This window comes from Anabrus simplex, chromosome 1, assembly GCF_040414725.1.
Source record: "Anabrus simplex isolate iqAnaSimp1 chromosome 1, ASM4041472v1, whole genome shotgun sequence".
NCBI lineage: Eukaryota > Metazoa > Arthropoda > Insecta > Orthoptera > Tettigoniidae > Anabrus > Anabrus simplex.
In genome coordinates this window covers 1,192,830,169-1,192,857,989 of record NC_090265.1, presented here as the reverse complement: position 1 = coordinate 1,192,857,989, position 27,821 = coordinate 1,192,830,169, and the positions used below count along the sequence as shown (strand labels likewise).

The window sequence follows — 27,821 nt, the reverse complement described above, 5'->3', positions numbered from 1 at the left end:
GACTGTAAGGGATCAAGTACAGAATGTTTTTCCAAGTATTTAACAATTTGTTTATGCATTATCTTCTCCAGAACCTTAGAAAGTACTGTGAGGATGCAGACAGGTCGGTAGTCCGATGTATTGCTTGCAGGAGAGATTTTTGGGACAGGCACAATGAGTGCATCTTTCCATTTAATTGGGATTTTGCCTGAAGTGAGACAGGTATTAAGTAAATGTGTAAAAATGGGCAATATTATGTCGATTATGTAAGTCACGAATGAAATGGAAATTTCATCAGCTCCTGTTGCGTGAGATTTTATTGAATTAACTTCCCTTCTTACTTCATACTCTGTAACGGTATCAAATTCAAATACAGGACGGACTGGGGATTGTTGCCTTAATATATTGTCAATGGTGTTTTGTACTGTCGTCGTGTGAGGAGTGAGACATTCCGTGGAGAAATATGTATTCAACTCGTCAAGGGACACCTCAGGATCAGTATGCTTCGCAAGTGGTTTGCCAATACCCAGTGACCGAAGTTGTCGCCATATGGAACCAGTGTTAATGCTTTTGTTTAAATGCAGGAAATACTTAAATTTCTTATTACGAATTACAAGCTTAATTCGGTTTCGAAGAACACGGTACTGCTTATGTACGTCAGCTTGTTGAGTCTGCTTATAGCGTCGGAGTAGTGCGTCTCATTCTTTCATCATAGTCTTAACATCAGCAGTCAGCCAAGGGCAGGGTGGACGTGTTACTCTCACAGAATGCTTTGGTGCATGTTTGTTGTACAGTTTACGTAAATGGGAATTAAATATTTCCACTTTCTCGTCAATGTCACTCTTCATCATTATGTCATACCAGGGGCAGAGTTGTGCATCTTGTCTCAGTTGTATTAAATTCATCCTTTTAAAGTATCTAACATTACATACATACATACATACATACATTATCATTATAGACTGTTATGCCTTTCAGCGTTCAGTCTGCAAGCCTCTGTGAATTTACTAAACGTCGCCACAATCCTCGATTTGCAACTAGTGTTGTAGCCTCATTTAGTTCTATACCTCTTATCTTTAAATCATTAGAAACCGAGTCTAACCATCGTCGTCTTGGTCTACCTCTACTTCTCTTACCCTCCATAGCAGAGTCCATTATTCTCCTAGGTAACCCATCCTCCTCCATTCGCCTCACATGACCCCACCACCGAAGCCGGTTTATGCGTACAGCTTCATCCATCGAGTTCATTCCTAAATTAGCCTTTATTTCTTCATTCCGACTGCCCTCCTGCCATTGTTCCCACCTGTTTGTACCAGCAATCATTCTTGCTACTTTCATGTCTGTTACTTCTAACTTATGAATAAGATATCCTGAGTCCACCCAGCTTTCGCTCCCGTAAAGCAAAGTTGGTCTGAAAACAGACCGATGTAAAGATAGTTTCGTCTGGGAGCTGACTTCCTTCTTACAGAATACAGTCGATCGCAGCTGCGAGCTCACTGCATTAGCTTTACGGCACCTTGATTCAATCTCACTTACTATATTACCATCCTGGGAGAACACACAACCTAAATACTTGAAATTATCGACCTGTTCTAGCTTTGTATCACCAATCTGACATTCAATTCTGTTGAATTTCTTACCTACTGACATCAATTTACTATTCGAGAGGCTAATTTTCATACCATACTCATTGCACCTATTTTCAAGTTCCACGATATTAGACTGTAGGCTTTCGGCACAATCTGCCATTAAGACCAAGTCGTCAGCATAGGCCAGACTGCTTACTACATTTCCACCTAATTGAATCCCTCCCTGCCATTTTGTACCTTTCAGCAGATGATCCATGTAACCTACAAACAGCAAAGGTGAAAGATTACAGCCTTGTCTAACCCCTGTAAGTACCCTGAACCAAAAACTCATTCTGCCATCAATTCTCACTGAAGCCCAATTGTCAACATAAATGCCTTTGATTGCTTTTAATAATCTGCCTTTAATTCCATAGTCCCCCAGTATGGCGAACATCTTTTCCCTCGGTACCCTGTCATATGCTTTCTCTAGATCTACGAAACATAAACACAACTGCCTATTCCTCTCGTAGCATTTTTCAATTACCTGGCGCATACTGAAAATCTGATCCTGACAGCCTCTCTGTGGTCTGAAACCACACTGGTTTTCATCCAACTTCCTTTCAACGACTGATCGCACCCTCCCTTCCAAGATGCCAGTGAATACTTTGCCTGGTATACTAATCAGTGAGATACCTCGATAGTTGTTGCAATCCTTCCTGTTCCCTTGCTTATAGATAGGGGCAATTACTGCTTTTGCCCAATCTGAAGGTACCTTACCAACACTCCACGCTAATTTTACTACTCTATGAAGCCATTTCATCCCTGCCTTCCCACTATACATCACCATTTCAGGTCTAATTTCATCTATTCCTGCTGCTTTATGACAATGGAGTTTATTTACCATCCTTTCCACTTCCTCAAGCATAATTTCACCAACATCATTTTCCTCCTCCCCTTGAGCTTCGCTGTTCACAACACCACCAGGATGATTTCCTTTTACATTGAGAAGATGTTCAAAATATTCCCTCCACCTCTCCAGTGATTCCCTGGGATCTATTATGAGTTCACCTGAATTACTCAAAACACTGTTCATTTCCTTTTTCCCTCCCTTCCTAAGATTATTACTGTCCAGAAAGGTTTCCCTGCTGCTTGACCTAGCCTTTCCAGGTTGTTACCAAAATCTTCCCATGACTTCTTTTTGGATTCAACAATTATTTGTTTCGCTCTGTTTCTTTCATCTACATACAACTCCCTATCTGCCTCGGCCCTTGTTTGGAGCCATTTCTTATAAGCCTTCTTTTTACGTTTACAAGCTGCTCTCACTTCATCATTCCACCAAGATGTTCGCCTTTTCCCGTCTTTACACACAGTTGTTCCAAGGCATTCCCTGGCTGTTTCTACTACAGCATCCCTATATGCCATCCATTCACTTTCTATATCCTGAACCTGCTTAATGTCTACTGTTCGAAACTTCTCACTAATCATATCCATGTACTTCCGTCTAATTTCCTCGTCCTGGAGATTTTCTACCCTTATTCGTTTGCAGACAGATTTCACTTTCTCTACCTTAGGCCTAGAGATACTTAGTTCACTACAGATCAGAAAGTGGTCTGTATCATCGAAAAATCCCCGGAAAACTCGTACATTCCTAACAGATTTCCTGAATTCGAAGTCTGTTAAGATATAGTCTATTATGGATCTGGTACCCCTAGCCTCCCACGTGTAGCGGTGAATAGCCTTATGCTTGAAGAATGTATTTGTAACAGCTAAACCCATACTAGCACAGAAGTCCAGCAAACGCTTCCCATTCCCATTAGCTTCCATATCTTCCCCACATTTACCAATCACCCTTTCGTATCCTTCAGTTCTATTCCCAACTCTCGCATTGAAATCGCCCATTAGCACTATTCTATCCTTGCTGTTTACTCTGACTACGATGTCACTCAATGCTTCATAAAACTTGTCAACTTCATCCTCATCTGCACCCTGACATGGTGAATACATGGATACAATTCTAGTTCTAATTCCTCCAACTGACAAATCTACCCACATCATTCGCTCATTTATGTGCCTAACAGAAACTATGTTGCGTGCAATGGTATTCCTGATAAAGAGCCCTACCCCAGACTCTGCCCTTCCCTTTCTAACACCCGTCAAGTACACTTTATAATCTCCTATCTCTTCCTCGTTATCTCCCCTTACCCGAATATCACTTACTCCTAGCACATCCAGATGCATCCTCTTTGCTGACTCAGCCAGTTCTACTTTCTTTCTTCCATAAGCCCCATTAATATTGATAGCTCCCCATCGAATTCCATTTCGTTCGCCAAGTTGTTTCCAAGGAGTCCCTCGCCTGTCAAATGGGAGTGGGACTCCGTTACTCCCATAGGTCCGAGGCTTGCTTAAAATGTTCTGAGCTCGGTCGATTCATGAAGCAGGATGCTGCCCTACTTGCACATAGTCCAAGTGAGGATCTCTCCTCTAACGGGTTATGGACCACCAGTGGATTGTATAGTCCTAGCCGCCTGAGCACAAGGAGGACCACGACTCAGAATATGTCCGAGATGCCCACTCCCATTCCATAGCAACTGGTATCCCGACTCTCAGGACCACTTACTAGGCCACTCAGCCGTTGCCCATGGTTCACGAACTAGGACGTGACTACAGTAACCCACAAACATGAGCCATCTATCTAAACGTTACATATTTCGGTCAGTACTTCGGCACGCGAAGAGAGTATGCTAAGTATAGGAGGTCATGTTTAGATATGCCAGGAATAGATACTTGACCGTGGTGAAGGATTTTTTGAGGGTTATTTGTTATTACTAGGTCCATGAATGTATCAGCGGAAATAGTGGAAGTATGGACGTGGTGGGTGGGTTTAAGGGGTAAATATAGTCATGTCACAGGATTTTTAAATATTTTGTAGTCGTAAGGTGTCGTTGTTCAGAGTTAATAAATTGGTGTTAAAGTCTCCAAAAAGTATCAGGTGCTCGTATGATGGTAGCAGTCTCAGTAAGCTGTCTTCTAAGTCATGGAATCTCGCACTGCGTCAGGAGGCCTATGTACTACACCTACAAGTACTTTTACAGAATTGACAAGCACCTCTACAAACATAAATATAGGAGCCGTTTTTACAGCAGGAGTAGATGTGTGAACAACTTTACTCTTGAGCATTGATTTACAATATAGGGCAACCCCACCATCTCGTCTGTTCGTCTGATCATGCCTGTGAATATCATAGCCTGATATGTCAACCATGCTTGAGGGAATCGAACTACGGAGCCAACTCTCGCTTACAGCAGCGATATGAATTGGACTGTCTTCAAATATCATCTTCAGTTCGTCAAGGTGAGCAACGATGGATTGGCTGTTGACATACGCACACAACAGGGCGCGATTAAATGACATCAGTTCCTTCTCTAGAATGGTGTGGGTAGAATAGGAAGGAGAAAGTGTTGAGGAACGGTCAGAGGTAGGCCGTGTCCTTCCAGACGTATGTTCCGGTGAAAGGGCTGTGAAGGGAGAGTGAGGGGGGGGGGGTGTCTGTCCTACAGAGGAGTGCTGAGGGGTGAGGGAGGGAGCAAGGAGGGGGACTTTCAATAGCACTTCTCAACTCAAGCATGCTAAAGGAATGTAAAACATGTGGCTTACCTTAATTTCCTCGTACATACAGTGGCCAACTGATTCACACAAACAAACACACACACGCGCACACACACACACACACGCACGCGCACACACACACACACACACACAACTATGCACTAAATAAAAAATAAATAAACTACACAGAATGCACATTGTTGCTTTCACCATATTGCCTGATTAATGATTGTAATTCCGTTAGTGAGTTCACTTGGAATTTCTTGCCGGATACGTGAATGATTATCCTTTCATCTTGGCTGTATGTGTTGCGTGGTCCAAAAGTGTCTCGTGCCTTATTCAAGATGTCCTTTCTCAGCCTAGTGAGGGATTCAGTTATAAGTGGTTTGGAGCCTTTCAGCTGTCGCTTAGCGCGCCAAACTTGATCCCGCTGGTGGTAGCAGAGGAATTTTATTATGATAGGCCGATTACCCTCGGTCACTACGTCCGCAGTCGATCTACGTTGGCATCCCAGTCGATGACAGCGATCGATGGAGTCCAGGGACAGTTCGATTTTCAGGTTATCGCGGAAAGTTTCAATGACCTTTCCATAGATGTCCTCATTAGGCGTCTCACTCACTCCGTGCAGAAGGAGACAATTACGCCTACTGTACTGTTCCGCTTCGTTACTCCGAGCCTCCTGAATTTCCAGTCTTTTCTCGACATCTGCAACATTGTCTTTCAGAACAGAGAGTTCAGCACAGATAGAATTTTGAAAAGTTCGGAAGTCCGCTTGGAGCACAGTCAGAACATCGCTGGGGTTGGTAGCACTGCCGGTGGGAGCAGACATGGCTTCCTCCAGGCGGGCTTGGAATTGAGCCATTTGCTTTTCGAAGCCTGTAATTCTTTCCTTCACTTCTTTGAGGGTCATAGTTGCATACACTTTCGAATTACACTCACTCGCGATTACGACTTGCTAGCTGTCTTGAGATTTAGGCAGGTGAGTTGCGGAGCACACTTATACGCGTCTAGCTCTCAGCGCCATTTTGTACAGTGCTGACTGTGTTTCCAGTCAGTGAGCATGATCTCCTCTGTTGACGTAGGGTACTCTTATAGAATTTCTTTGGGAATGGGTTGCCTTAATGTTTTTACTTGATTGATTATACTTTGCCTTTTATTCATGGTAACATTCATGTTGTCGGCCACAATCCTAGGCATGAAGTCCACTGGATTCTGGTAGTGTCATTGCAGGAGATGTTGCTAACGTCTACACACGCTTAACTCATTGGCAACTACTTACGGAACCATTCCGTATACGTCTATCGTGAACCAGAAGCCGACTTTTTCCAGCAAATTTTTAAACGCATGTAGGCAATAGATGTGTCACTCGATTTTAATATACTCCAAAAAGTTCAAAACTTTTTGAGAGAGGAATAAACTTCCTTAAAGTTGAAAGAAGTTTTTAAAAGATTGTCATCCATTTGTTTGTAAACAGACATGACAGCTATGGCTTGACAGTGAGTGTAATAATGAATTTGATAGGGGAGAAAGTGAATTTTTTGATAAAAGTGATTTCAGTGGCGATGGTTGTTCACCTGAAAGTAATTTTAACAGTGTTAAATTAATGACATGAATTATAATCAGCCTTGAAGGGATATTACACAAATGGCAACTGCCACTTTTGGCAGCCCTGAAGATGGTTTTCCGTGGTTTCCCATTTTCACACCTTAATTAAGGGCAAGTTGCTTCTTTCCCCGTGCAAGCCCTTTCCTACCCCATTGTTGCCATTAGACTTATATGTGACAGTGCGACTTTAAGCAAATTGTTTAAAAAAAAAAAAGGAAGGGAAGAACTGTGATGTGCAGATATTCAGGCATTTCCAATGTAGCCGGAAATACACCGTTTATCGTAATCTGGTTAGCAGTTAAGGACTGAGCAAGAACTACTGAACATTCAGACATTCATTTGTGCAAAAAGTGGCTTCTGTAAATATACACACACATGTGCATGTGAATAATTAATCGAGGTTGCAATGGATTATGTATCCTCAATTCTTCTTTATTTCCTTCCTTTTTATCCCACTCTCTTCTATCATAGTTGGAGTTGAGGGGCTTTCCATTCCCTCCAGTTGTTTTCTACCACATATTGTTCTAGCTTCCAGTCCATATTTATTTCTTTTCCTCTTTATAGAAAATTGTACTCATATCATATTAATGTTTTGATCATGTATTTGTTTTTCATTTCAGTCATTAGCAAAGAATATTGTGCAATAGCAATTACATGTGTGTTGTTTATTTCTTTATTTATTAATTATTATTTTTTATTTTTTAGGACTCTGCTCGAGGCCCTGTCATTTCTTGGAGTCAGCAACAGTCTATATACAGCATGTCACCAGAGAATCAGGAGGTTGCTCCTCGCTGTGGACCTGAGCGAAATCAGTATTTGGAGACAGGTCAGCTGCCAGATGACGATATGGAAGTTCATGGACATGTGCAAGAAGTTGGAGATAATTCGCATTACCATCGGTCACAACCATTTTTACCACCACCTGGTTTGCATCGTATGGTGCCAGGTCAGCAGACTGAGCAGGAGAATGTTGCCAGAGCACCTCTTGAAGATCCAAATCAGCTTGGTAGCAGTGTCAATGAGGATGTATCTACACCACCACCAGGCCTACATCGTATGATTCCAGGCCAGTTCACTGAAAATGAGATGCCTGTAATACAGGAGAATACTCAGTCTAATCCTTCTCATCAGAGTGCTGGTACAGATGATATCATACTTCACAGAATGGTTCCTGGACGGTTAACAGAGGATACTGTTGTAGGAAGCCCAGATCAAGGAAACACGAATGACACAATTTTGCCTGCTGGAAGTGTCTTAGATGAAATTCCACCTCCAGGACTGAGAAGAATGGTTCCTGGAGAATCAAGTAGTCCAGAAAGTCAAGGAAACAGCACTACCATTTTGGCTACTGGAAGTACACTACCTGCAGGATCATTCCAACCGATTGATTCAGTTCCAATGGAACCCCGAGTAGTGACAGGAGTTGCACAAGATGAGATGGACATCACTGGCAGTCAGGGAACCAGTGCTCAGTTGACACCCTCTCCTGTGCAGTGTGAGTGCTTGTCCACTCTTTCACTTTATTTTTTGTGGTAACTCCCAGGTACATAATCTTTCTTAATGTTTTCATGTCACTCTATTAGTGGAAATAATTATTCCGAACAAGATACAGAGAAGTGTTCTCATAATAAGTCATAAAAACTACTGAAAATCACTTCTGCAATTACAGAAAATCATACCTTAATACTTGTTCTTCATAATACTTTGTTCTTGAAAACTGCAGCGACACACTTTGGCATGGATTCCACCAATTTTATGCAAATATTCTGTATATCCTCATCGTAAAATTACACCATGATAAGTGAACATATCATGCTCACTTCCCTTGATCTATCTAGTTTTGCCATTCTCTTCTCACAAACGACTCTTAAATTTTTGGGTTTGATACTGGGTGAGTTGCTGGGTCAGAGGGGAACTTAAATGTTCTCTTCAAAGTACGGTAGAACCTCGATAATTTGAAATCGGTTAATTCAAAGTCCCGCCTAATTCATAGAAGCTCTCGTTTCCGGAAACATGAGGTACGGTTTTGCATGTTATTTAAATTGTTTCATTCGAAATACGGATAATTCGTAATTAGAAGAATAATGTCGGTCCCCTTACCGAAATTCAGACTTTTAATTCAAACTGCCTTTATATTAAAAAAAAAAACAGTGTTTTTTTTCCAGAGTAATTTAAATTAGAAATTTATCCGCGTCATGATAGAACGCGTTTTCCGGAACGTGCTGGGGTAGATTTCAGTCTTTTCACTCACTTTGGTGTGTCTGCAGTATGCTTCATATTTGCTAATTTCGAATAGATTCGTAATTCTTTTGTATTCAGTGTTTTAAGGAACACCATACTATCACTTAGCAGGCAGTGAAGCAGAATCCGCGAAAACCGGCAATGCCGACAGTTGGTGAAAAAGTATGGTTCATATAATCAATTCGTCCGCACCGGATATTGGCAATGCTGATGAAACTGCATTGTTTTCTTAATGCCGAGCCCAAACGGACTTACGGTTTTATAGGAGGGAAGTGCCAGCTGGGAAATCGTACAATACAAGGGGGAATCATTGCACCGAATGCAGATGGAAGTGAGAGACTTCTTCCCCTCGCCATAGGGAAGTTCGATAAGCCACGAAGTTTAAGGGCTGTCGGGTACTTTCCATGCAAGTACAGGACATCTAAAATGCATTTAGTACAGCAATCTAATGAATAAAGGACTTGAACAAGGGAGCTAGCATAATTTGTCCTCGTCTTTGAATCGTGCGTTTTTGTTTCTTTCTTTTGATGCGTGAGGTTATGTTTGCCAGTGATTTATTCAAGTGCGTTATTTGAATAATATAAATGCACCTTGTTAGATACATTTTGGGAATAGATTTTTCCAAGGCATTTGAAAGGTTCAAACTGTGAATCAAGGTGATTGCTTGCATTAATGGTTTTGTGATGCGGCAAGGGTTTGCATTTCTGAATTACGAGATAAGTACCATGGCGGGAAATCGTACAAGGATAGGGAGTCACTGTACTGTGTTCGAATGCAGACAGAAGTGAGGGACTTTCTCCCCTCATCATAGGAATGTTCAATAAACCACGATGTTTTAAGAGCATCGGGTACTTTCCGTGCAAGTACAGGACATCTAAAATGCATTCAGTTCAGTAATCCAATGAATAAAGGACTTGCTCAGGGGAGCCAGCTTAGATTTCTCCTCATCTTTGAATTGGACTGTGTTATGCATCACTTGACCAAGCGCCAATTCTCAATTTTCGAGATATCTACACCACCTGGTAGCCGAGGCTTCAAACTACATGGAAAAAAATATTCGTACTCTCGAACATCATTTATATCGAAAATAAATCGATTAGGACCATGCGCCAATCTAAATATCGCCTGAAGATATTTCTGCATCAACTGACCAAAGAAACTCTCATGCAGTTGAATTTTGCATCACCTGACTAAACGACATTTGGCGGTCGCTTGGTCATGTTATGCGTATTGTTCTTTCCCGCCTTTTTATTCCTGTGACAACAGTGAAGTTTCTCCGTGATTGTCTACCGTCTTCATATCAACAAAATTATTTTGAGAGTGCTTAATAACACTATTCACTTCTGTTTCGGCATGGATCACTTTAGGTCTTCCTCAAGGGCCCATCGAATCGTCGAGTTAGCAAGGAAGGAAATCTACTTGCAAACATTATTACAGGTTAGTTGTTCAGTCTATATCACAGTACCACTAGCATACATGACAAATACATGTTACTTATGGATTGTTTTTCAAACAGTTTCACCATTCTATATCCTCTTCTCATTACGCAGGAAGATGAGCCGGATTTACATCCACAGACACCAGCTATTGCGACACCCGTTTACGAATCTCCAAAATATGTCATTTTCTCCAGCAGTCTGACTGAGCTGAGTCCAATGAAATGCTGTCATGCTACCCAAAGTACTGTTCTGAGGTGTAATACAGCCACGACTAGCAATCTTCAGGATGATTATTCAGATTTAAAACTGAGATGCTCTAGTGATTTAAACTTTGTTGAGGGAAGAATGGATGCAACAACATTGTTGAAGGTAAGTACGATTTAGTTAATGGAAAAGAAACACCATCATATCCTATAGCATTGCCAGGCAGATACTGTAGATTAGAGTCGGGTAAGGTTTTTCTAGGAAGAAATACATTCTTACTCCACAATATAGTGTTTCTGTTTTACAGGTAAATACACGGTCTGAAGATCAACAGCAGTCCGTTCCTGTATTACTGGACGAACATCGCTTCTCTCATTCCCATACAGACGTTAGTTTCGATGATAGTAATGCTACTAATGAACATGTTGTTTTAGACTCCGGCATCTCTAATTATGCGGCTAGCCAGACCCATTATTCAACTCCTCAGCCGATGAATGAAGAATCTCAGATATTGGAAGCTCAAAATATTGATTCTCTGGGAGAAGGGAGACCAAGAAAAGGTCGAAAAAGAAAATATCCATTTCTGAATCGAAGAATTAGGAAGATGAAATGTGTTCAAAATGAAACCTATATCACACAGCGGGGATATCTTAAAGAACCCAAAGAATTTAGAGAATACATTTGTTCATGTAAATGTCATCCGGGTATTGAAGACGATATTGATGGATTCGATTGCCAGGAACTTGATTTCATTGTTGAAGAGGAAACTTAGATGAAGCTGATGTTACTTCCCATTCCTGTGTCAGATTGAACATTCTGAAGTTTATTTCAGTTTCTGTTGTTAGTGATATCAAGTAGATAGACCGGCATAAGTGAAACCCATCTGTAAAATGTCAGTATGTAATAGTGTGGATAATATGTTTCTTTGTATGTATGCTAACGGTATTGTAGAATAATAAACAAAAGTTTTGTTCAACATTACTCATAAAACTATTTATACGTCTGTTTACCTAGATTATTACCCTTCCGTAGTAACAAACCCCAATGTAAAACATAAGTAAAAGCATAACATTAATATGCATCACATGACCAACCGACAAAATTGTCATTTGGTCAGTTGATGCGAAACAGAAAGAATGAATTACTTCAGAAATTTAAAATTGACTAAGCGACATTTTATGGAAAATCAGACACTTAATGACTTGCTATGCAGTTGGTGATTGGTCTGTAAATAGAACTGACCTTAGCCCTTCTTATGGTGAAAGAAATCTGCCAATTCATTCACGACTCGAATTTATATGCTAACAAACGCGTTCACGTCAATATCTCGAAATGACAATTTGGCGCTTGGTCAAGTCATGCATAACACCGTCCAATTATGCTTTTGTTTTCTTTAATTGCGTGAGGTTATGTTTCTCAGTGAGTTATCCAAGTGAATATTGTGTTGTGAATTTGAATAGTGTAAATGCACCTTATTAGATACATTTTGGAAATAGTTTTTTTCCATGGCATTTCAAAGGTTTAAACTTTGAATCAAGGTTAATTGCATGCAGTACAGGTCTTAGAATATTTTTTGATGCGGCAAGGGTTGGCATTTCTGAATGAAGAGTTGGCAGTTAATTCAAAGTCCGATTTTGCGTCCCAGCGACTTTGAATTAACGAGGTTTTACTGTATTTGTTCACCTTCTTGGATGTGTGACGTGGTGCAGTCTTGTTGAAAAACTCTATCGCCATTTGGAGAGAGTATTTGTAATTCGGGCACTATCTTCCTTTGAAGGATTTCTATGTACTGATCACTGTTCATCATACCCTTAACAGGGGCTAAAGGTCCTAGCCTCTTCTAGGTTAAAATCCCAGAACATAACTTTTAGAGGATATTCAAGTGCTTTCTGAGCACAGGCTGGTGACATTTTCTCTGATGTTTCGTTATGTACAAAGGAACACGTTAAACATACTTTAAAATGGCTTTCATAAAATAAATACAATAGTCTGCGGCAGACTGTTTTAAGTAACAACTCTCATTATTGTTCCGTATTGAAGAAGACGTTAGGCATAGATATCAAGGATAATTTAATAAAAAAACCACCTATTCAATACTTTCCACGTTTAATGTGGTTATTATCTACATGATTTTATGTAGACTTATTTGGTCAGGTACATGTTTCACCCATTATTTTGGGCATCTTCAGCCTGTAAACAACCTTTAGGTCAAGGTTTGGGACCTTTTTAACCGATATAAACATACCAATATATACACTATATACAACATATACATTATATACAATATATACAAACATAAGCAGCAGCCTAAAACTATGAAACAGCTAAATATTATATCCTTGACGTTACATGAGACCCAAAGTCAAGACGCTAACAGTCTCATTCACAACGTTTTTGACCAGTCTACCTACAACAATCGGCTTTTGAATCTCCACTTGTGCACGACAACACATTTAAATATTAGTTACGTCAAGAACATGAAAATAAAAATCGTGGGTCAAACAAGCTCCAGTTTTAATATCACCCCTTCTCAAGAAAAAAGAAGATCCGTTTCATTTTATTTTTAGTTTTGAACATTTTAAGTTAACCAGAATAGAACTGCCAAGTTAAAACACAATTAATTTAAATTTATATTTTCAATCTTGACCAACCTACAATCAGTTCAAATCTCCACTTATTGTTGACGACACATCCTGTCACCAGACACGATACGTCAAGAACTTAATATGATATAGGGGTCACATAAACCCCGATATGCAATCCTCTTCACTGAAAAGAAGATCCATTTTAGTTTTTGGACATTTTCCATATTAGATAGATTAGGACCAAAGAACTTTACTGTATTGACTTATGTTTGTATATATTGTATATAATGTATATGTTGTATATAGTGTATATATTGGTATGTTTATATCGGTTAAAAAGGTCCCAAACCTTGACCTAAAGGTTGTTTACAGGCTGAAGATGCCCAAAATAATGGGTGAAACATGTACCTGACCAAATAAGTCTACATAAAATCATGTAGATAATAACCACATTAAACGTGGAAAGTATTGAATAGGTGGTTTTTTATTAAATTATCCTTGATATCTATGCCTAGACTGTTTTAACGTAACCATTCATCCACGCTGAACTGAATTTCAACAACACATGCTTGCTTCATAAAATTTTAAATCTATAATTCATGTCTTGCCTTAACTTTTGTTGATTTTGACTGATGATGGTCTCTAGCAAGACTAAAACTAGTTTCATCAAATATATGTAATTTTTTAAAGGTTACAATAAATAGTAACAGGTGGAAACCTTTAGCTTTTGTTTTATATTATATTGCTCTTCAATACGGAATAATATGAAATTTATTACCTATGACACCACTGGAGGTATGTAGTAGAGCCGTTTATGTTGATGTCCCTGATGGAGTGCCCTATTCCTTAAAGAATGGCACATTTGGTTGGGTAATAGTGTCCTATTAGAGGTCAATCATTCGATCAATCTGTCAGTCATCGTCGATCTGCATTTAGAGCTGTCGCACAGGTGGCAGATTTCCTTTCAGTTGTTAACCTAGTATTTTCTTAAATGATTTCAAAGAATTTGGAAATTTACCAAATTTACCGGTAGTATATTCAGAAAACGTAAAGCATACATACATTTCGAAGAAATGGTGTTTGAATAACTTACACATTGCAGATTTGGCTTCAAAATTTGAAGAGAAAACTATCAACTGAGCAGTGAAAGTACTGGATGGGAAAATGTCAAGAACAGCTTAATGACAGCCGTTTCAGATATATTGGGTAAAAGAAACTGGAATCAAAGAAGCCTTGGATGACTCAAGAAATTTTAGATCTCATTGAACAGAGGAACAAAATTAGAAGCAGGTATTTTGAACAATATAGAGCATTAAAAAATTTAATAACAGACAAGTGTCGCTTAGCAAAAGACAGCTGGATGAATGTAATTGGCGAGGACATTGAAAAAGTTTTAAAAGCAGGGAAATCGGATAAGGCATATTTTAAAATAAAAGAAAATAACCAGAAGTAATGTGGTTAAAAACAAAGCAGGAAAGATTCTTTTTGAAAATGAGGAGGTAGGTGACCGCTGGAAGCAATATATTGTTATTTGGTTATGAGTGGAAGGGGTACCGGTTTTGACCACCAATCTGGGTCATCATCAGCCAAATAAAAATACAAAAACAATGCATAGGAAAACAACAAGATTAAAGGTTGAGTCTTTCACAAAAGCAGTTGAAGAAGCAATATAAGATAATACGGATTAGCACTGCACGATTTTAAATCATAAAATCTATAAGAAGTTGAAGGTCAGTCACTTATATGAAGTAAGGCGCATTCCTCTGAAGAGTAGCACAACACACGCAATGTTTGGCACTGTGCCTCAAAAATGTTTACGAGAAGAGATGAACAGTTAAGTGAGCCAGCCTGCATATACTATCAGGCGCAAGTCACAACATGATTTAATAAATAATGAAGTCCCAAAATTGTGTAGAAGTCGAAGACGAGTCGCTTGAAGCAAGATCAGCGCAACATACTCAATGTCCAGCATTGTGCTTTCAAATGCCGATGAAACTCGGTGAATAGCTTAATGATCAAGCCTGTAATTGTTCCTGCTTTTGAGAGAGCACGTTTTGAACTTAAGATGCATTTGTTAACTTGCAGTTGCTATTTTGAAAAATGACTAAATTTCATATTTTATAAAAAATACTGCTCTTTTCAATTTTTAGAATTTACTGATTATGTATTGAAACACACATAATTTGATATTGTCTGCTTATTAGCTTTTTAACATATGTATTGTATATATTATGATCAGGTATTTTAAATATTAGTAGTCGAGTATTAAGGATTGTACATATCATACTTTTATCTTTCCATTTCTGTTCATGTCTATTTTTCTGTTTATGTGATGAATTTTATCAGAGAAATTGTATATTTTGTATAAACTACAACCCTAACATACAGTACCTTATGGTAAAATAGGGTTCACAGCACTTTGGAGATGAAATAATAATAATAATAATAATAATAATAATAATAATAATAATAATAATAATAATAATAATAATCAACAAAATATGTAATTCAATTTTAATTAAGTTATTAATTTCTTAGGTATAATTATGTTACCATATGTTTTCTTTTTTTAGATAGTTTCTGAATTTATTTACTCAAATTTTTTTTGGCAGACTGAAGAACCTAATAGATACATTTTTTAGTAATGTGGTAGGTGATGCTTATTTCTCATTGACTACTACTACTGGCAAGATTGTTGAATGATTGCTGACTGTGTATATCACTTTCTGTTCTTATCAGTGTCTTCTAGTGGACGAGCTACTAGTGAGACAGAAAGTCCTTCTCCAGAGCAGAGTTTGACTCCAAGTACTCTTCCACAGCCACCTACTGAAAGGAGTGAGACTATTGGCTCTGACAGTGTAGAAACGTACCCTCCTCAACCATCAGATAATAGCTCCCGGGAATTGAGGTAAGTTAACCTTTTCTGTAACTTAATTCACGACTCCAAGGTAAGAAAGAACATTGTCAAGTTAAACATGTCTGTTTATGATTGTAGTTGTCGTGAGAAATACTATACGAATGAATATTTAATTTTGATTGTTAAAGGTAACAGTACCTATGCAGAGTTATTAGAAAGAAGACTTGTGAGTTTGTGTCTGTACTCCAAATTATTGCTATGATTTTGACAAAAGTTTGGGTTCCCATACTTTTGAATTTATATTACAGTCGAATTTCCATAAGTCAAACTTCTATATGTTGTATTTTCAATATCTCGATGTAATTTAAATTTTCTGGCAGGATTGTAACTATTTTATATGTTTTTTCTGTAATTCAAAGTTCTATTACTCAAATATTTCAATATATCTCGAGGAATATTTCATTCCCCAGATGTAAAATATTTATCTTTATCTCAAAGTTAGAGTGAAGATATAGTTGGCTTGAATACTGCAGTTGAGACTAGGGGATCGGAATATGAGCACTGAGTTCACTTTGGGTACCATATGGTACCTGGAGAAGTTATTTCTAACAGTATTGTGTGGTCTGCTACATTCCAAAGCAGCCTAGGGGCAAGGAGACGGATTGGAGTCAGTGTGCACCTCAGACAATGGCTGTAAGAGGAAACTGGCTAATTATGGTATGTCCGCATCGGGTAACAGTACTTTCTGACCTTGGGCTGAAAAGCCTGGTAAGTGGGTAATGTACTGTAGTTTCTGACCTACTTTTAAAATCACTAATGCGAACACTATGGAGAAGAAACATCTACTGAATCATTTAAGTGCAAGTGAAAAATTAAATTGATTCCTGAAGTGGAAAAAGGTGTGAGAAAGGAGGAGGATATTGCAGCAGAATTCAGCATTCCAGCTAATACACTGTGAATACTGCAAGGAAGAATTGAAGGTCTGACAGGCCTGACAGAAAATGCAGATCTTGGCTCGACAATTTGAAGAAATAAGGGTATATCCATCTTGGACAACTTCCACACCGTACGTGGCAAAAAGGAAATGGTAAGTCTGGTAGTTGACGTCCAGACCGAGTAAGGCAGTAGAAAAAGGAGTCTGACGAACTGTTCAACTGTCCTTGTTCTGTTATTATTGGTAGCTATAGGGAGCATATGAAAAACGATGCTGTGCTCTTGTGCCAGCTTTGGCGTTAGTTGATGTGACAGCTAGCTGCAGTAAAGGTGGATGTTCTATAAATCTTCTGTTGAAATACGACTGATTTTAACTATCCTTCAAGGAGTTGGAACATTTGTGCTGTAGTTGGGTGTAACAATACATACGAGAAAAGTTCAGCTGGAGGCAGGTTTATTAGGTTTCAAATGAAAAGCAACACAATTTGAGAAGAAAAAGTTGGATTACAGTGCTGGAAAGGAATTCAGTTAATGGGAAAGTATCAACTCCTACTCCTTATTCTCGTTTTTGCAACAGCCAATGGATAGCATGCAAGAGACCTTGCCAGCCCTAGATACAAGCCAACTTTGACGCTCAGGACTTGTAACATATGACAGGATGCAGCAGACAGAATTTTGATGAGGTATAAAAGAAGAAAGCTGAGGAAAACTAAGCTAGAAGCAGAAGACTCCAACAATGATGGTTCTAACTCTTGCTTTTCTTCTAATGTAAGTGCCCTGACAGAGGGTGAAGTGTTCAATGAACAAACTATAAATGTGTTATTTTCATCGTTATTAAGTGATTATAATGCTGAATTTCAGACAAATTTCAGACAATTACTTGCTGTGTGTTAGTAAGCAATGACAGACACGTGTCTCAAAAAGGACTCTAGTGTTTAGGAAGACTTAAAAAGGAAGCAAGCATACATTCTTTGGGTACAAATCTGTCAAACAAAATGAACTGGTACAAATCTGTCAAACGAAATGAACAGCATGTGCATGATATTGCTGATGTAAAACTAGAAGTACTTTAATATCTTGTTGTGATTACAGCCCTCTACTATTCTGTAGACAGCCATAGTTATATATCTGGCTGATGGGCATTAATTAAATGAAATAAAATTCTATTTAAATTTTCTAGGGTGCTAATAAACATTATCCTTCCCTTACTATTAAATAAACCCTATACAGCATGGTGGGACGATTCGGGCACATGATAAATATTTCTCTGCAGCTATAATTACATGATAAAATTAACCTTCATGGATGATGAGACGAAGGAGGAATATCTAGATTTAAATAAGCGGGTAGGATTTATTTTTCATAAGATTTATTTTTCATAAGGTTGGCAGCACTTCAGTGGGAGAAAATATTTCAATGTCCTCCAGGGCAAGAGGAGTTCAATATTTACGCTAAAATCACTTGCAACAATAACATGAAATTAAATTCTTGTGCCGCTGAGAAAAATCATACTGCTGCCGGTAAGTCTTCTGCTCATATTCGAATACACTAAAAGAGCGGTCTCGTATTTGGTGTAGATTTTTTTAAACTTGAGGGTGTGACTGATTCCTCCCATTATGCAGTCTGGTCATGCAGTGATATGATAAAGGAGGGTATGGCCTATTGATCTCTATCATGGCAAGTTATAAAATTATTATGACAATTAAGACAATTATGACAATTAATTACTTAGATGTCGCAATTGTGAATGCTTGGATTTTGCATCGACGCGTTAGTGCCTGGCTGGGTATTCAAAATATCATGACACTGGTAGCCCCACTTGATAGATGATGATACTAATCACCCTAAAATGAGGATGGCCAAGTTTTGAAGTTGAAGGAGGGCTCATAAAGAAATGAAATAAGGCTCCAGCAGCAGTTTGCCCTCCACAACCAGTCCTTCGAGATCGTTTGGAACACTGACTAATTTACAAAGATGCATCCGGGAGATAGTAAGTTCGAATTCCACTATCGGCAGCCCTGAAAATGATTTTCCGTGGTTTCCCATTTTCACACCAGGCAGATGCTGGGGTTGTACCTTAATTAAGGCCACGGCCGCTTCCTTCCAACTCCTAGGCCTTTCCTACTCCATCGTAGCCATAAGACCTATCTGTGTCGGTGCAAAAAAATAAATAAATTTACAAAGACACTCGACAGTAGTGCAAATTTCCCTCATGCAAGGGCAAAATCGTGATATATTGTGAAAAGTGTGATTTAGCACTGTGTAGCACGAACAAAAGGAACTGTTTCAAGGACTTTCACCTCAAGTGAGAAAACTGGTAATGGGGATTGAACTTTCAAAACAAATATTTTACTGAGTGTTCATTGTCTGTGCATGGTAGGACTAATTAGTCACACGTGAGTTTTCGCTGTACCAAAACCATTTTAAGAATTTTTCCCTTATTCTTAGGTTATGCATGTCTAAGAATTCAAATAATGAGAAAATAAAAAAATATGCAGTGTAGGGTCAACCAGAGTAAACCAAACTACCATGTGAAATTGGGTGCTGCTGTAACGTGATTACAGAAATAAAGAAATAATTAAGTTTGCTTAGCATGAGTACTATTCTTCTTCTTATTATTATCAGGGTGTTGATCATGTGATGTCGAGACACTATATTTGCTTCTTAATCATCTGACACCTTCTAACTCCCCGAAATTGGATCTGGGTAACATGCTAGGTATGAATTCCACAAACAATATTTACCAGAAATATAAATATGAAATTAATAAAATTTAAGGATCTCTGACAAAAGCAACTTCCTACCCAGTCACCACTTAGAATTTCCTCCTCACAACCTTCAGTCATTTCCTTCAAATTTGACGACAAAAAATTTAATGAACAGACATAAACAATTATATATTTATAGTACATACCTCCAAAATATATTTGTTATAGCACCCACACACATTATTTATTTTGAGATAGCTAGCTTACAAAGACGAGGTACCACCACCTTTCTCATTATCCAATAATGCTAATTTACTCATTGTGATCCATAACCTAACATTGTCACATATATGCTTCACTCTTAAGTCCAGAACCTCTAAGCTCACCACCAGTGTCAATTGAAGTCAGTAGCGGCGATTGGGAATTATAAATAGGGAACACAAAAAGTTATAGACAACAGAAAGTACATGGATTTGAGGGAAAAATAGTTATGCTCTCTGAGTGAATTTTGACCGAGAGGTAAAGGTTGACAGTCTAACCAACGTAAAGTAAAACACAACACAAAAACACATTTCATTATTCATTGCTTAATGTGTAATATGGGGATTTAATAAAAACACTGTTAATCTGGTGCCTCTATGTTCAACCTTTCTCAAGTTGCATCCAGAAGTAGCAACTGCTCGTAACATCGAGTCAATCTGGCAGCTTTAACGTCGTATATAAACTCGGACGTTTTTTTCCCACACTCCATCTACTGCTGTCATATTCTTTTGTTGCCATTATTAGTGGGTTTATTTTGACTTACAATGGATGTAAATGACAATGTGTATCAGTTTGAGCCAGAACGAAAGACGTTTGCTGATGATCATTCAGATAGCGATCTTGACATGGACACTACAGGCCGAGTTGGCATGCAAATTTTGTGTAAATGTAATAAGTGTACCATTATGGATACGAAAGAAAGTGCATGCTATTGTGAATTAGATGATGCAAAAGCAGTGAAATTGGAGGAATTTATATGTATAACAAGAAATCCCTAGTTTACAAGGCTTATTTTAGACCGTGAAGTGTTGACAATGACAAGGCATAACATGAGCTCAAAAACAATTAACAGGGCAAAGAAATATTTACTGACAGCTGTAAATCCATCAAGTAGAACTCAGTGTTTTGTTACAAATACTTCACTTCCTGGTTAATTTCATGAAATGTGATTGGTAAAAGAACAAAGTTGTTGTTCCATCATGTGTTATCGACACCTTAAGGAGTGTTATCGACACCTTAAGGAACACATTTCAAGCTGTAAATTAAAACTAGAATTTTGTAAGAGTTTCCTAAGATTGTTTAATGTATGATAAAATATACACTGCTGTGCAAAACTAAGGGACGAAAGTAACTTTCGCATGTTGTGTCACTGCCATGTAACATAGCTCAATGAAACTTGAACCATACATAGGAAGAACTACTACAATATGGTACAGTAGACAGCTGAAAGGAATGTGCGATGAGACGAACAGAAATTACACTTTTATACAGAGACAATAAATTACACATAAGTCACTGCGACTCATGATGGTTCCCTGGACATCACAAAAGAAGGGACATGGTTCTTAAAAAGGGATGTGATCACCACGGACAGCAATGCATGCTCTGCAACGTTCCCATGCTGGCCACAAGATTGGTAGGGAATTCTTGTGGTAGAGCATTCCGTTCCTCCACCAGTGTAACTGCTGGATGGTCATTGGTACATGTGGACATGCTGCAGTAAGTCTGCCCAACATGTCCCACACGTGCTCGATGGAATTTAACCCTTCTCATGTCTTTTCCAGAATATTACGCACCAACACTTTTTCCTTGTTTGTCGTTTACTATATATTCTGCATTATAATTCCCTCTGTAGCAGGTCATTTATGGAATATTCCGCAGGCTAGCATAAATTTACAGATAATTACAGTAGGTTGCAGGAAGTTATTAGATAACGTTTATGAAGCACCTAGGGACACCATGACTCTGACGTTGGTGTGGGGGCTTGTATGCTTTATGATCCCAAGGGCTATGCCAGCTCAGGGTTACCCATGCTGGATTGGTCTCGGTGTAGGGCCAGACTAACAAGGTGTCCCCCGAGTTGCCTGAGAGGTAGCCTTACTATTTCTACCCTTCTATTCTCAACTTCTTAAATTTCATTCCTCTTTCTGTCTAGCTACCCTCTCTGCCTCTGGTAGAATAGGTTAGTACGGAGGTTTTACCTCCTCAAATCACAAGTTTCGGGTCGTAGCGAGGTGATGCATGGCTACTGGGAGAGTAGTTGTTAGCGACCCCCTCTAGATACCGGACACCCTCTGGAGTATATAGCCTTGCCTTTGCTACTACTCGTAGGCTTTGCTGAAGGTCGACTTCATATTTCCTCAGTACTCATGGGACCAAATATGGAACCTCTCTATTCTTTATCTCTCTTTTTCAAAGGGTGGCACCCTTCAAAAAATGGCATCCAAGATTGCTAAGAAACATAAGTGGTATACTCCAGTTCTGGTGGATTGTGTGAGTGACGAACGTCTTCCTCAATTCCTGATTGCTTCCAGGGTCGATGGCAAAAGTTTCCTTGGTGAATGTCCTTTTATGATAAGTAATTCAATAGAAGAAATTGTTGCTGGTGAAGTCGATGAGATGCGCAAGCTCCGATTGATCCGTACTAATAAAGACATCTACGGCTGACCAGTCCAGACGGCTACTTAAGGCAAAGTTATTCGGAAAGATAGAGGTGAAAATTAAGAAGCAACAATCCCTGAACTCCTGCAAGGGAGGTATATTGCATAGGGATTTGATTAAGTCTTCCGGTGATACTATGATCCGGTACCTAGCATGTTGGGGTGTAACTGATGTGAAGAGGTTGAAGAGGCATGTGGGTGATAAGCTGCTCGATGCGGGTGCTTTCATCCTTACCTTCGATGCCGAGACCATACCAGAATGGATAAAAGTAGCAATGTATCGTTGGACTGTTCGTCCATATATTCCAGCACCAATGAGTCTGGCTACACTTCATTGCGATGTGCAGGTTCGATGACGTGCAAAATGTGTGGGAAGTTCAAGCATGCTGGGGTTGACTGCACACCACCAGCTGTGTGTGTCAGCTGCCCAGGTGTGCGTGCTCCAATCTCAAAGGAGTGCCCCACATTCAAGTAGGAGAAGAAGATCCAGGAGATCAAAATGCTGGATAAGCTATCTTGCCTGGAGGAAGTTCAAGTCTATGGCTATTCCAGTGTTTTCCATCTCCTTCGCTGAAAAGGTCACAAACATGCTGATCACTCCACAGAGTTTTGTACAGAAAACCAGTACTGAAAATCCATCAAAAAGTCAAAGCTAGCAACAAAATGTAATAGCTAAAGAAACTGAAGTTAAACTACGAGAACCATCAAAAAGAGCGTTACTGCCCTTCCCAGGAACGTTCGGCTGGGAAGTCCTCCCCCAACAGGGCAGGGGGAAGACTTCCCCAAATAGGGCTGGAAAGTCCAGTCCTCCTTCCAATGCCCAGACCATAAAGGAGGAGAAGTTGAAGCCCCAGAGCTCCTTTAAGGAATTGGAGAAGAAGCCTTCGCCAAATCAATCGGGGGTCACAGGATCCCCGAAGAAGTCTGGCAAGCTATCTGCCAGTTCTCCTCCAAATAAGACAGAAATGGTGGGCAATAGCGAGAGGCCCTGATTCCCTCTTGCTCGATCACTTTCTTGAGAACCTAATTCTCCCAGCAAGGAGATCGAGATCACCATCCGCGGAGTGCTCAGTCACCGCGTCTCCTTCTTCTGAGGAGACTGTGAAGACTGAACTGCTCATTGTTGTGGATGGTGATGATGACACGAAAAATACCAACAAAGTGGAATCTGGCAGTAATGGACCAAACGAAGGGCAAGAAATTGCTCTAAATTCACAGCGCTACTTATTCACACAATGGCACTATTGCAGTGGAACTGCAGTAGTTATCACTGTCATTTAGCTGAGTTATGTCAGTTGATATCCGTCTTTGCGGTCTCCATAGTCTGGCTACAGGAATCTCGTTTGAGATGTGGGCATGACACGACTATGAGAGGATATTGTCTTTATTCCAAAGAGAGTAGCTGTGGATGGCATGGCAACTGGGGGCGTTTGTACCTTAGTTCGCTCCGACATCTCCAGCAAAGAAGTACCGTTCTGTACTCAGCTAGATGCAGTTGCAGTTCGCACTCCGTTGCCAGTAATGACAACGGTGTGCAATGTGCACATACGACCGGACTACGATCTTGAAATGCGTGCGCTACAAGATTTGATTAGTCAGTTACCTCCTCCTTTCCTCGTGCTGGAAGACGTGAACGCCCGCAACACACTCTGGGGTTCTCTGTCTTCCTGTGGCGAGTTGGTCGTGTGGTTAGGGGCGGGCAGCTGTGAGCTCGCATCCGGGAGATAGTGGGTTTGAACCCCACTGTCGGCAGCCCTAAAAATGGTTTTCCATGGTTTCCCATTTTCACACCAGGCAAATGCTGGGGCTGTACCTTAATTAAGGCCATGGCCACTTTCTTCCCACTCCTAGTCCTTTCCTTTCCCTTCGTCGCTATAAGACCTATCTGTGTCAGTGCGACGTAAAGCAAATAGCAAAAAAAAGCGTCTTCCTGTGCTAGGAAGAGGATGCTCGAGCGACTGATCATCCTGTTCGATCTTTGCATGCATAGTACAGGAGAACTGACACATTTCGGCAGCGCACATGGCATATTCTCACACCTGAATGTCACTTTTTTGCAGCCGTGCGCTAGTTCCCCTGCTACGGTGGCAAGTACACGACGACCTCTACAGTAGTGACCACTTCCTGATAATTCTATAAAAGTGAAGTCAAGGCCGAATGCACTTTAAAAGACTCACGTGGGGAAATACAATGTCACAATAACTTTGACCCACGAGTGTACCCCGTTCAAAGATTTGGAGGTTGGTACGCCCATGCAACATTATGCCTTCCCACACCATAACACTTGGACCACCACATTGATCATGTTCAACAAGGTTCCTGGGTGCATTACTTGTTCCTGCCTCTCACCAGATGAGGGTAAGCCTAGAATTACTACTCAGACCGAATCTGCTCTCGTCTGATAAGAGCACGCGACCCGATTCCTCGTCGGTCTAGAGTTGATGCTCAATGCTTGCAGTACCAAACTCCTGGGCTACAGTTGTCCCACTTCATCCTTCTTCCAGTTTCCTGATAATTCTTTCCTGTGTGAAGTCATCCCAATGTTGTCTCTGGGCTATGTTGTAGTGAATAACACCACTACAGTGCACCGTAACAGCTTGCTGATTGGCTCGCACTCTCTTGTCCCGTTCCTTCGAATGCCTTGTTTTATGGGGCCAGATCCATTTGGCGCTATTGTCTTGCTGAACTCATGCCAGGTTTCTATGCATGTGTGGGAGACCTCTGGCAACATGTTACCGCACTTTCATTCATTTCCACCAAGTAGTTGATATGTTGCTTTATCTATCTCATTCTCAAGTTTTGACAGCAGTGTAGATAAGATATTTTGATACAGTACTGTCGTCGTCACATCATCATTATCATCGTCATAATCATTGACCATCTCCAGTTGCCCAGGTGTGGTGTATGAGCCCCTCCATGAACCACTTCTCTCGTAACCTTCTCCCAATCCTGCCCTCCCTTCTTGACAGCTTTCTTTACCAGATTGGTGCATTTTTCTCTGGGTCTGCCCACTGGTCTTTTTTACTTCTCTTTCATATTCCTTTCTTGCAGTCCTGCTTGCACTTATCCTTTTTACATGTCCAAACTATTTCAGTTTTGCCTTCTAGATCCTTTGTAATAGGGAGCCTCCTAATCCCACCTGCTCTCTGATCTTATCCTTCCTGGTCTTCTGTATCATGGTGTGTAGGAACTTCGTTTCTGCAGCTTGGAGTTTCGACTTGTCTTTTCTCATTAACATGGTAGTTGTCCGGCTCCATGGCTAAATGGTTAGCGTGCTGGCATTTGGTCCCAGGGGTCCCGGGTTCGATTCCCGGCAGGGTGGGGTATTTTAACCATCATTGGTTAATTTCCCTGGCACAGGGGCTGGGTGTATGTGTCGTCTTCATCATCATTTCATCCTCATCATGACGCGCAGGTCGCGTACCGGCGTCAAAATCAAAAGACTTGCACCTGGCGAGCCGAACATGTCCTCAGACACTCCCGGCACTAAAAGTCATACGCCATTTCATTTCAACGTGGTAGTTAACAATTGTTTTTTTGCGTCAGCTGTTCTAAAAAATCTACAAGATCTGGTTACATATTTCAATTATATTGAATTGTATTACATGTATATGTATGTGTACATTTCTGCGACCAAAGCAAGTAATGGATCGTTGATCTATTCATCGGGTTCCGTCGGCGTTTGAGAGCACAGTGCTTGATGTTGAGTATGTCGCACTGATCTTCGGGAGCTGCCAATTTGCTTCAGTTGAGTTGCTCGTCTTTGGCTTCTGCACGATTTTGGATCTTCTTATTTGTTGGATTGTGTTGTGACTTCGCGCCTGGTAGTGTGTGCGGGCTGACTCATCTGGCTGTTCTCCGCTTCTCGTGAACATTATGAGACGATGTTGAACTTTACGTGTGCTATGCTGCTGCTCAGAAGATTGCGCCTTGCTTCTTTTGGGTGGCTTGCCTTCTACTTCTTCTGAATTTTACAGTGCCTGTCCCCGTTGTTTTACATTGCCTTTTCGACTGTTTTTTGGTGGGCACTTGATCTTTTATTTTCTTTCTTTCTTACCTATGCATTGTTTTTTGCGTTTTGTTCGGCTGGTGATGACCCAGATTGGGGTCGAGACCGGTACCAATTCCACTTATAATTAAATAGGAATGTAACACTACATTTCGTATTTATTTGTATTGAATAGGTTGAACTACCTTATTTATTATTTCAATTTAATTGAGTTAACCGGCTATACGTGAGGATGGGTGTACATTAGGATTTATATAACCTCATCTTAGGTTTCAATATACTTAGTTATCCCACAGCAGTTGTCTTACTTGGTGGAAAAATTGAGTTGCCTTGCTAATTCGACTGTCCACCTCATATTTAGCAAAGTTGTCTTTTTGATACTATACTACCCAGATACTTAAACTTTGGAACACTGTCATTTAGTCTGATTTATGGATCATCATCTCCCATCTGTAACTTCATCAATACTGTCTTAGCCTTGCTGATATTTAAATTATTTCTCTTAAACTCTCAACAGTCCGATTCTGGATTCACAGATTTTATTGCAGTGACAGCACACACTAGTTGTTGCAGCAGGTGGTTGTGTAAGAACACCATCCCTCGCATTCACTCGTTCCTTCCTGCGGTTCCTCCTCTCAGCTTCTAATCTTCTCCTATCTCGTTCTTGTTCAACTCCGTTGTATACAATGCTACGCCATTTGGGCCTATCCTTGGCTGCAGTTTCCCAGTTGACTGTATCAATATGACACTTTTTGAGATTACACTTGAGAACATCCTTATATCGTTTAAGCTGCCCTCCATGATTACGCTGGCCATTCTATAGTTGGGAGTACATAATTTTCTTTGGGAGGCTTGTATCTGACATGCGGACGATACGGCCAGCCCAGTGTAGCTGATGCCTGACTATCTTTGCCTCCATGCTTGTAGTGTTGGCTTCCTCAAGGATACTAATGTTAGTTTGACGATCTTGCCATTTAACTTGCAATATTCTCCGCAAGTATCGTTGATGGTATTTTTCCAAGCATTTTAGGTTTCTTCTGTAAGTTGACCAGGTCTCGCAACTATAGATAAGAGTAGGGATTACAACAGCATTTCAAATGTATAGTTTGGTTCTCATACTGATATCATGATTGTCTAACACTCTTCTTAGGAGATGACCGAAAGGCACACTAGCACATCTTAAACGATATTGGATTTCTGCATCAATGTTTACACATGTTTAGAGGTGGCTTCCAAGGTAAGGAAAATGATTTATGTTCTGCAGAGATTGGCCATTGATTGTAATAGCCAGAGTTCTTTTATTGGAATTTGGTGCCGGTTGGTAAAGGATCTTGGTCTTATTAATATTAATATCCAGTCTGATACTTTCATATCCTTGATTAAAA

At 40.0% G+C, this 27,821-nt stretch overlaps 1 protein-coding gene across 3 annotated transcripts in view; it reads left to right on the top strand.

The window, feature by feature from the left end:
- The window catches only part of Sec16 (Secretory 16), a 753,833-nt gene that overhangs the window by 133,464 nt on the left and 592,548 nt on the right, over positions 1-27,821 (top strand). For all 3 annotated transcript variants that reach the window (XM_067137541.2, XM_067137539.2, XM_067137540.2), the window contains exons 5-6: positions 7,464-8,253; positions 15,967-16,135. In XM_067137541.2, the coding sequence (XP_066993642.2) occupies positions 7,464-8,253; positions 15,967-16,135 (959 nt within the window). The remainder of the gene's footprint in view (positions 1-7,463; positions 8,254-15,966; positions 16,136-27,821) is intronic.